Genomic DNA, 12,165 nt, shown 5'->3' with positions numbered 1-12,165 from the left:
GGCCAAATATTAGTTCTTTTTTTGCACAAAAATAACTTTATTTGCATTGTTCTGACAAAGTGACTGCACATTGTTTTTGTTCTTGTCTCATGGAGCAGTCTGGTTTACTTGAAAGTGATTTTCTTTATTCTATTAATTTGAAAAAAAAAAAAAAAAGCACAGATGGAGGAGTCACAACATGATGCTATTTCAACACAAATTCAACATGGACCATTTTGTTACCTTGTTGTTGGGGCGGTGGGGCGTGAACACGTGTCTTCCTCCAAAGTGGGGCGTGACAGAACCGCTGTACTAAGTGCTGTAACTAGTTAATTAATGTGTGCCTTAGTGTCTCTTCTTCCTCTTTCTTCATATTATTCATTGACATTTTTTTTTTTAAATGTATTTATTGTTTTTATTTCTGTTTATTTTACTTGTTTCTTTGGGAAACTGTACATGTTGTACAAAAAGAAGGAAAACAACACATGCGACGTTCGAGACCGCCGTTTCCACAACTTCCGGGTGCGGCTCTAGTCAGCTGACCACAAGCTTGAACCAATCACAGGTCGCCGGCTGTGGTAAATACACGGCTGTTAAGCCAGCGGCGCCGACAAAAACAGGAAAGACCGCACAGAGGAGAACATGATGCTGGAGACGAGAGTCGGCGGTGAGTCGGTGCTTTACTTGACCGTAAACACGTCGGTGTCTGTCGAAACCTGGAGACAGTCTACCGGCCCGGTGTAGTTGTCTAAACGGAGCGCTGCGCGACGACACGGTGCTTTGTTACTTAACGTTTTATTTCTACGAGTGAACTGTGATATTCTGATATGTCTTCTCTGCACGCTGTAGCCTGTATCTCTATTTGTATTTATTTAAATTTATTTAGTTTAAAATACTTACAAGTTAAGTTCACGTGCCGCTATCAAAGCCGTCTTAATTTACTCTAATAAACACTTTTTAAAAGAGTGTTTATTGCCACAACCAACATTTCCTTTTGTATTTCTGAAGTTTTTTTAATAGTCTTAAAATAATTGTAATCAATAATGAATCAATGAACTCACCGATAACTGTACAGCCTAATACTCTTATGTTGTTGCACTTGAAATATGTTTTAAGATATATATAAAAAACAAATGCTGATAATATTTATGTATTTTTAAAAGTTCTTTTGTTCCCTAAGGCTTCTATTCTCTTGCTCCACTACACACAGAGCCACAGTGTGGACGCAGGGGAAGTTAGTTATCCCCAAGAATCTGACTGCTCACTATGGTGAAGGATGGATTTTAATAATAGGATTATCTATAATCCTCCATTTGTAAATGTTGCGCTCGGCTACACAGCACTCTGATGATTGTCGTACCACGGAAAGATAAAGAGAGGCAGTCTGAGACGTTTAGGCTCTTTAATTCATTCACATGTCTGTGGGAGAAGAGCTTTAATCAGGGGGAGTGCAGTTCTTTGGGGCCATTTTTTTTATGTTCCGTATTAAATATTAATTAATTATTCATGAAAAAAACACACCGAGTTTCGTCACACTGTAGGAAGTAAGAAATTATTTTAAAAACATGTAACAAAAACTTGACTATCATCTCAAAAAAGGAAGTGAAATCCCATTTTTAATAAATAATAATCAGCATTTCACTTCCTGCCTTCAGTCATTTTGGAACTCAACAGGTTTCCCCATTTGTCTCCAAAAATCGTACATTTTAGTGTAACTTTCGTGCTGAAATCATGAACAACAACAACAACAACAACAGATGATTGCCTCCTTTTAGATGCATGCTGCAGTTATGAATCTGTGTGTGTTTGTTATTGTGCTTACAGACACGAGGGGAGCTGCCTCCACATGCAGCAGCAGCAGCAGCAGCAGCAGCAGCAGCAGCAGCAGCAGCAGACGACAGGTGAGAACACGAAGACGTCACTCCGGTCGGTTCTTACCAGAACTGGTCAGCAGCCACACAATAGGATGAGTCACCGTCATTAGAGGCACAGCCCTCTTTACAGGCCGACAGGTTCTCATGAGTTCCGGTCCGTTAACCTCTGTGCTGTGTGTGTGTGTGTGTGTGTGTGTGTGTGTGTGTGTGTGTGTGTGTGTGTGTGTGTGTGTGTGTGTGTGTGTGTGTGTGTGTGTGTGTGTGTGTGTGTGTGTGTGTGTGTGTAACTATAAAAACTAACTTTAAAAACTATATATATATATATATATATATATATATATATATATATATATATATATATAGAATCTCATTACGTAACATGTGTGCTCTGCGTTTAAAGCGACCGGTTCCTCCTGCCTGCGTTTTGTTTTTTTACCGCCGTGACTTGATTTTTTTTTTTTTTGTGGTTCAGGCTCGACCTGTTCAAGTTGCATTTTTGTCTTGCTCCTGTGCCAGTTAGTGGAGGCCTGCAGGCAACAAAGAGAGGGATGGCCAATAGTGGGACGTGTTAAGGAGTGTTTTCACTGAAGCTACTGTGGAAATGAGAGCGTGACGTACAACGCGCTTTCTGTAGTTAATGAAATGTCCTCATAAGGATAGATCTCATCCGTGTCGGTAGACATGTGTGTAACGTCGTTGCTGGGTAAAAAGCTGGCATTTCAGAAGGTCTGGTGAATGTGACATCAATCCCTGGAATTAATTCCCGCTGAGTGACCTGATCCAGTTTTCTCTGTGTGGCTGGCTCACATTTTGCTTTTACTAAATGCCCTGAGCATTTATTTTATTGGACACATTTAGAATAGAAGATAAAAGAAACGCCGGCATCTGGATCCTCTCCAGCAAACGAATAAACTCAAATTCAACTGTTGTTCTTATTGATTTGTTTAAATCTGTTTAAGTCACACTGAAACACATGACAGTAGTGTGAATTGAAAACCTTAATCTGAGATTAATTTACTGTCCTGTCAGTATGATCCGGCAGCAACCTCCAGGTCTGAAGAGTGAAGTCAATGCTTCATGTGTTTAAAGCTGCATTCTCTCTAGTGTCCACCAGGGGGCGACTCCTCTGGTTGTATAGAAGTCTAGTCTAAAATGACTCTACTTCTCTCTTGATTTATTCCCTCAGTAAACATTGTAAACATGAGTTTATGGTCTCAATCTCTAGTTTACAGTCTTCTTCAATACAGCATGATGTTCATTTAGTACATTATGCTCCATTTAGAGTCACACAGACCATAAAGAGGGGATGCTTTAGGGGGCGGGGCTACACAGTGATTGACAGGTTTGGCGTTGTCCGTGCTTTTGCCGGTTCAACTCTAACTCTTTCTCAGTGTGTTTTCTCTTTATCAAAGTTAATAGTAGCCTTTTTTTGGTCCCATAGAAATGTCTTATTCAGCGTTCGGTTGTACTTCGCTCCACTCTCATGTCACTTCTGGTTAAAAAAACAAAAAACAAGATGGCGACGGCTAAAAGGCCGACCTCGAGGCTTCAAAAGGACAGTCCACAAACCAACAGGTGACCTACCGGTGACTTTTCCCACCTTATTCTATGGTTTTCATCTAAAATAGTTTGCGTTCCAGTACTTTTCAACGTAATGACCAGAAAAAGCCTCGAGCCTGGTGTTTCCCTCCTGCTGCCTGATGTGAATCTCACTTTCTTTATCATGTTAGTATTATCTCCATGGTGCTGAATTCGTCACCGTTATGGAAACATGAGCCGTTGAGTCTTTGTCTGTGTGGATTAAAAAGCCACACGTTTGCCATTTTTCCCTGTTTTTGTTTTGGAGACGTTTCTGTGTCGTGAGATCTCACAGTATCATCAGAGTAACGGATACGTTGCCCTTTGTCTCTCACCAGGACGGTGCTGGAGGGCTGTGGGACTCCGTGAAGAAAGCCGCGGTTGTCATCGGATCCGGAATCTTATTCTTGGCTGCATTTGGCAACTCGCTGACATGGTAGGATTCCCTTACAAGTTAGCTGTGTTACTCAACAAAAAAACCCCAAATGAACCTGAGGAGTTGCAAAGTCACAGGTTATTATGTCAATGCACAAGAAAGAAGAGGACCGGATGGGAGGACAGTGCCGAGCAGGACTGATCTGGTCCAAATCAGATAGCTGACAGGACTCCAACTGTGTTTGAGTTGTTTTGTCAATCTGTTCAAAAGTGAGGGATGAGTTCTCCAGAGAAAAGAAACGTGTTGAAACGGTCTCGTTTCCTCCTGCAGGCATCTTCAGAGGTTCTGGGGAGCTTCAGGGGACTTCTGGCAGGACTTGTGGACCCAGCTGCACGTGACCTTTGAGGGTCATCACACTACTTTGTTCTACTTAGGTGAGGCAAAAAAAATACACTCCAGCCGGCTACTTTGGCTTGTTGTCGAAGGAAGTGTGTTCATTGTAGAGGAGGCGTCTCCGTGAGGCCAAATCAAAACGTGTCCCTGTCCATACACACTCGTGAAACACTTGGAGCGTGGGTGGCTTTGTGGACCCACGGAGCTCTGTCACCATTCCATTTATCTCCGTTCCAACATTTTACTTTGAAGTGTTTTCTAATGTAGTCTTTAAATTGGATTTCATGCATGATTTCAACCCCACCAGAGACACAAACGGGGCTTTGTTTTCAGAATTATGAGGCCGCACAAAAGGGGTGTGTGTGTGTGTGTGTGTGTGTGTGTGTGTGTGTGTGTGTGTGTGTGTGTGTGTGTGTGTGTGTGTGTGTGTGTGTGTGTGTGTGTGTGTGTGTGTGTGTGTGTGTGTGTGTGTGTGTGTGTGTGTGTGTGTGTGTGCAGTTGTTCAGTTCTGCACATCAAGTCATGACCTCCGGTGTCGACTTCTTCGCTCTAATGATGTAACCGTCATGTTTCCCTTACGGTCATTTAGTTGTTGTTGTTGTTGTGTCTGTCCGGGTGCAGTGCACATCAAAAAGTATCTCTCTATCAGATATGATCTATGTTAGGACGTTACGAGCTGTCAGTCCAAATCAACATGCGTTCACAGTTGAGGCACGTCTTGTTTGCGGTGCAGCAGGCGAGGCGTTTCCCTGAGGTGAATATGCGATATGCAGCGAGATAAATCGATAATGCACAGAATCAAGTGCAATAAAAGTCTCCTCACGAGGTGCGGTCCTGCCTGATATCTGCGATCATGGTAATCACATCGCACAAAAAACAAATCCTTGAACTGCCACGTTGTCCCTACATTCAGTCGACTGCATTTCATGAGTGAATTGAAAGTGCCGACGGAGTTGCTGCTCCTCACAGCCGATTGTACGATCTCGTATCGAGGATCTGATAGAATTTACGGAGCGAGTTCACAAAGTCACGTAGTGGAGGAGGCGCCGACCCGTTTAAAGCCAATTTTAAAAAAATGTATGAACCAGGCTCACATTGACCCAATATAAAGGTAATTCAAAAAATGTATGAACCAGGCTCACGTCGGTACATAGTGTAGAACCCTCAAAGCTCGGTTGTTGGTGTTTCCCTGGCTCCGTTCGTCAGAGTTTTTAGATGCCGCTCGTCTTTCTCAACAGGGACCATGCTGATCCCCACGCTGGCGTTCTGGGGGACCAACGCTCTGCTGCTGCTGGTGGACACCACCGGTAAACCCGCCTTCATCACTCGCTACCGCATCCAGGTGGACAAGAACAACCCGGTATGTTGAATCTGTGACAGGAGCTCCTCCTGTTCTACTACTACTACTACTACTACCACTACTACCACTACTACCACTACTACCACTACTACTACCACTACTACTACAACCACTACTACTACTACTACCACTACTACTACCACTACTACTACTACTACTACTACTACTACTACTACTACTACTTCTACTACTACCACTACTACCACTACTACCACTACTACCACTACTACTACTACTACTACCACTACTACTACTACTACTACTACTACTACTACTACCACTACTACCACTACTACCACTACTACTACCACTACTACCACTACTACTACTACAACCACTACTACTACTACTACAACCACTACTACTACTACTACTACTACTACCACTACCACTACTACCACTACTACTACCACTACTACTACTACTACTACAACCACTACTACTACTACTACCACTACTACCACTACTACCACTACTACTACTACTACTACCACTACTACTACCACTACTACCACTACTACTACTACTACTACTACCACTACTACTACCACTACTACTACTACCACTACTACTGCTACTACTACTACAACCACTACTACTACAACTACCACTACCACTACTACTACTACAACCACTACTACTACTACAACTACTACTACAACCACTACTACTACAACCACTACTACTACTACAACCACTACTACTACAACCACTACTACTACAACCACTACTACTACTACTACTACCACCACTACTACTACAACCACTACTACTACTACAACCACTACTACCACTACTACTACTACTACTACTACTACTACTACCACTACTACTACTACCACTACTACTACTACTACTACTACTACTACTACTACTACTACTACTACCACTACTACTACTACTACCACTACTACTACCACTACTACTACCACTACTACTACTACTACTACTACCACTACTACTACCACTACTACTACTACCACTACTACTGCTACTACTACTACAACCACTACTACTACAACTACCACTACCACTACTACTACTACAACCACTACTACTACTACAACCACTACTACTACTACAACCACTACTACTACAACCACTACTACTACAACCACTACTACTACTACTACCACCACTACTACTACAACCACTACTACTACTACTACCACTACTACCACTACTACTACTACTACTACCACTACTACTACTACTACTACCACTACTACTACTACTACTACTACTACTACTACTACCACTACTACTACCACTACTACTACAACCACTACTACTACAACCACTACTACTACTACTACTACTACTACTACTACCACTACTACTACTACTGCTAGGATTCTCATAGTTAATACCACTGAGACGCCAGCTTCACTTTCATCTTTAATACAATTTGCAGCTTGTTAATCAACAATTTTTAATAGTTTTATGGCTATTTATGTAAACTGCATCAATGAATGGACACATAAATAAATATAACAACAAAGACATTATTGAGATTCGCTTCATCAGCCATTTATTTTGTGGATTAATCTTTTTTTAATGGTAATTTAATTTTAAAATATTTGAAAATCAATTGGAAAATAGAGTAATGGTCGCATTGCTGGCATAATTAATGAAATTAATAATTACTATCATATATATATATATATATATATATATATATATATATATATATATATATATATATATATATATATATATATATATATATATATATATATATATATATATATGACACAGGGAATAAATTAGGTAATTAATATAATATGATACAATTTAAAATAAATTATTAAATCAACATATTTCCAAAAATATTGGGTTGTGAATATTATATTTTTTACGTATTTATTGATATCTTTATATAAAAGTTCTTACATTATTACCACATTGATTTATGAATTTATACATTTCTCTGTTTATTTATATTTGTTCATTCATATATACATTCGTTTTAATTATAATAATAATAATTCATATTATTATTGTTATAATATTTGGTCTTTAATAATCATGTTTTCAGTTTTGAGAAATCCTTTATTTATTTATCTGCCACAATAAACAGGGACTCTAATATGTTGAATGTAGATTTTTAAATTATAATTTTTTTAAATTTATTTATTTAATTAAATTAAAATTATTTCTATGAATAAAAATCGTGTGTGTGTGTGTGTGTGTGTGTGTGTGTGTGTGTGTGTGTGTGTGTGTGTGTGTGTGTGTGTGTGTGTGGGGGGGGGGGGGGGGTCCTCTCACTGTGTTTGATGAACACCGGGGAGATAAAGACGTTACTGATAACCTGAGCTGGAAGGTTACTCCAGTGTAATCAGATTATAACCAATAACACTTCAGGTTTGTGGTTTGACATAAACTTTCAAAACATTTCTATTTTGCCATAAATATGATTGAGCAGTAAAGCCATAAAACCTTGTGTAGCCTATGGTGACCTAGCGTGTGACAATCTGCTGAGTCATCGTTTGCGTCCGTTACTTTGAGCTCTGTGAACTCTGAACTTGAGCCCCGTCGGTCATAAACGAAGCCAGGACGTGCTGCTGTGAAGCAACTTTTATCGAGCAATCTTTATATTTGCGTGTCGGAGCCCTCGGGTCAATCTTCAGACTTTATCTTAGTGTTCTTATCATATGTTTTTACCAAAGAATGACAAATAAATCTTATGGTGCAAATAATAAAACTGAATGATGGTTGAATCCCAATTGGCAATAGAATGGAAGAAGCTAATGTGGAAGTGCCTTAAAGCTGCATTCTCTCTAGTGTCCACCAGGGGGCGACTCCTCTGGTTGTATAGAAGTCTAGTCTAAAATGACTCTACTTCTCTCTTGATTTATTCCCTCAGTAAACATTGTAAACATGAGTTTATGGTCTCAATCTCTAGTTTACAGTCTTCTTCAATACAGCATGATGTTCATTTAGTACATTATGCTCCATTTAGAGTCAAACAGACCATAAAGCAGGGGATGATTTAGGGGCGGGGCTTACTGTGATTGACAGGTCTCTACTTGAGACTTCTACGTCACTCCTCCACTTTCCACATGTGGTCATCTCCGTTCATTGGTTGCAGGTCAAAGATATCTGCTCAGTCTATTTACTTTGATAAGCACGTTACAAAACAGTGTGCACGCGCACACGCACACACACACACACGCACGCACACACACACACACACAGGCCATCGTGATATGTCCATGAGTTTATAACCAGGGTCCAAAGTTGAATGGTGAACGGTCAAGTTGACTGAAACTGGAGACGTTTTTTCATCTGATAGAATCCGATGAAATCATCTACTTGTTTGACGGTGATCGTTTAGAACCCGCAACCTTTTGAGTTCATGTATCCATTGTGACGTGTAAACATGCATGTCTTTATTACATCTCTTATTAACACCTGCTGACAGAACTCCATAAATATGAAATATCTTGTAGACATCGGGTGTAGCCATCAATGCATGCACCGAACTATTGAAAAAATCTTTATGACACACTTTTCATAAAAACAATTTAAAGAAACGGTTTAAAGAGCCGGTTGAATGTGTCGGAACAAGAACCATCAACGGAACATCAAATGAAGATGAGGGAGATTTTTAAAAAAGAGCACAACAACCAAAATATACTATAATTGTAATGCTTTAAACTACAACTCGACATCAATATGATGACTTAACCTCTTTCAATGGAACCGTGTTGGGATGAAGTCATAGAGATATTAAATGACCTGTATCAGGATAGAAGCTCTGATGTTGTCATGTTTAAGGTTTGTGACGTGACGTTCTGTAGGTCACGTTTGTCCAGCGTACGTCCTCTTCTCTGACTCCTTCCTTGTCCGCTACAGGTGGATAAAGTGAAGCTCATCCACGCGGTGAAGACCGTCATGTTCAACCACGTGTTCATCTCGGGGCCCATGGTGGTGGTGGCTTTCTACCTGATGACCTGGAGAGGGGACCCCTGTGGCCCTGAGCTGCCCACCTTCCACCGGGCCCTGATGGAGCTGGCTTTCTTCTCCATCTCGGAGGAAATCATTTTCTACTATTCACACAGGTTTGGATCAGTGGTTGTTCTGTTTTACACCTGTGCTCTTCCCACTGTACTGTTCTGCCCAGTTGACGATAACAATTCTTCCTCATTTGTGATTCAGTTGTAGTTGGAAGCTTTAAACATTACTGCCACCTAGGGGCAAAAGTGAAGAATGTGAATACAAAGAAAATATTTGTAATCTGATCTGAAATGGGAAATTCTGTGTACTTGAGGAACTTGGAACTGTCTATTTCTAAATACTCTTAATGCTCGTCATCGGTGCCACCGGGTCTGATTCCGACTGCTGCAGTAAAGCATTATCATGACTGTAATGTAATGTGTTATCCTCGTCTTCTTTTCTCTCAGGCTGTTCCACCATCCCAGCCTCTACAAGCGCTTCCACAAACAGCACCACGAGTGGACCGCTCCCATTGGACTCGTGTCCATATACGCTCACCCTCTGGAGCACATGGTGAATGAAACCGCCTCCTGCTCTTCGTTTCATTTCACGTTCTTGAACTCTATGAGCTTTGATCGTTGTAGATCTTTCGGCGGCGTCGTTTTGCCGGACGTTCCTCGGTCCATTAAAACCCAGTTTGTCTGTCTTTTAGATCTCCAACATGGGGCCGGTGGCATTGGGGCCGGTGATCCTGGGCTCCCACATGACCACCACCTGCATGTGGTACTGCTTGGCTCTGATCAGCACCACCATCTCCCACTGTGGATACCACCTCCCCTTCCTACCCTCCCCCGAGTTCCACGACTTCCACCACCTCAGGTGAGTCCACCCATCCAGTCCTCCACCAGGACCTTTTTTCTTAAAGGGATTTAATGATTTCACGCCTCTGCGGTTCGTCCGTACTGCTTCCAGGTTCAACCAGTGTTTCGGGGTCTTCGGAGTGCTGGATCGGCTCCACGGCACCGACGCTAAATTCAGGCAGACCAAGCAGTACGAACGCCACTTGCTGCTCACCAGCCTCACCCCTCTGAACGAGAGCATACCCGACACGCCCAAGAAGGGCCACTGATGACGTGCGAGACCCTCACCGTTCAGGCCTTGCCAAGTTTGGGATCACGAGACGCTTCTCAATCTTGAATGACTATTCCATTTTAATCATTTGTAATCCCGTTGATCGGTATCCGACTGTGAAAGTCAACACTCTGCGGCCACCAACCGCACCTTTTATTTGTCAGGTAGAAATGTTGCACTTTATTAGACATGCAGATTCCTCATAAGGTAGATGTAAGAATTTGGATGGTTGATGAGCGTGGAAACAAGTAATTTCTCTTTGGTGCACTCTGCAATAACCTCCCTCCTCAGGTGTTCTTCTCTCATAATACTTCACTTATTTAGTTAATTTTCACTCGTATCATCGTCACCTGGTTAAACTGATGACATGTTCTTACCTTTCTTCATGAATCTGAGTTTAAGCGTTAGTCGTGTCTATTGTAAACACATGCACATTAATCTTTAAGTCATGTATTAATTGTTATAAACACATCTTTTATTTAAAAGTAATGTTTAGTAACGTCTTGCCTCTCCAGATTCTTCTGTAGCGTTCACTTGCTGCTCAGACAGAAGACACATTTGCACTTTTCCTCTCCGCGGCATTAAAACATGTCTTTGAATGTGAAACGTGTTTTTATGTATTTCAGGAGGCCTCAGTAATTGTTGTGTAATAAGACATGAATGTTGAAAAATGACTCCTACTGTGATTGAAACAATATTACAGGAGTGTTTAATATTAAAACATTTTAATTAAAAGATGTAGCATTATCTATTTATTTTATGAAGACTTTTTCTTTCTTTTTTTTTTCCAAAATTTTGTGAACTTTTTGTAAAATATGAACCCCCAAAATCCTCTATAAATCAATGTTTAGACTTTGCAGACATGTCTGTAGAAGGCCATGAGGCTGAAGATTTAATCATTTGTAAATTCAGAAGTCAATTTAACTTTATTTCTTGTATTTTTCATGACATACGTGTTTATGCAATTTTATTGACATTTGTGATATTTTTAGAGAATAGTATACTTTAAACATTTCTATTATGAGTTTTTATGATATATTTTAATATACTATATATATATATATATATATGCAATTTTATTGACATTTGTGATATTTTTAGAGAATAGTATACTTTAAACATTTCTATTATGAGTTTTTATGATATATTTTAATAACATACTATATATATATATATATATATATATATATACATACTATATATATATATATATATATATATATATATATATGACTATACTATACAAGGATCTTTTAACAGTTTTCAACATACTATACTATGATTTTTTTTTTTCTGACATGCTATACTATGACTTATGAGGTTTAAAAAACAAAACTATAAATTGTTTTTTTATGGCTTTTTTGAGTTACTATCCTATGAATTTTTCTATGACGTTTTGGACATATAATGACTTTTAATGGCATATTATACTATAACTTTTTTTATTCGTTTCAACATACTATACTCTTTTTTTTTTTACTTTTAATCATTTTTTAATGTCTTTTTTTGTCTTTTTTCGACATTATACTATGACT

The 12,165-nt window shown here is 39.8% G+C and overlaps 1 protein-coding gene across 1 annotated transcript; it reads left to right on the top strand.

Moving 5' to 3' along the window:
- Nucleotides 1–593: 593 nt before the first annotated feature.
- faxdc2 (fatty acid hydroxylase domain containing 2) lies at nt 594–11,379 on the top strand. Its single transcript, XM_068731666.1, has 9 exons — nt 594–646; nt 1,804–1,880; nt 3,770–3,867; nt 4,138–4,241; nt 5,439–5,560; nt 9,419–9,624; nt 9,967–10,072; nt 10,212–10,378; nt 10,472–11,379. Exons 1-9 carry the CDS (start codon nt 622–624, stop codon nt 10,626–10,628), a joined length of 1,062 nt encoding a protein of 353 aa, XP_068587767.1. The 5' UTR covers nt 594–621; the 3' UTR covers nt 10,629–11,379.
- The last annotated feature ends 786 nt before the right edge of the window (nt 11,380–12,165 follow it).

The sequence above is a fragment of the Cebidichthys violaceus genome, unplaced genomic scaffold (assembly GCF_023349555.1).
Source record: "Cebidichthys violaceus isolate CVI_PGR_0920_01 unplaced genomic scaffold, fCebVio1.0.p SCAF_53, whole genome shotgun sequence".
NCBI lineage: Eukaryota > Metazoa > Chordata > Actinopteri > Perciformes > Stichaeidae > Cebidichthys > Cebidichthys violaceus.
Note: the sequence above shows the minus strand (reverse complement) of the source record. Positions and strands in the feature narration are given on the sequence as shown.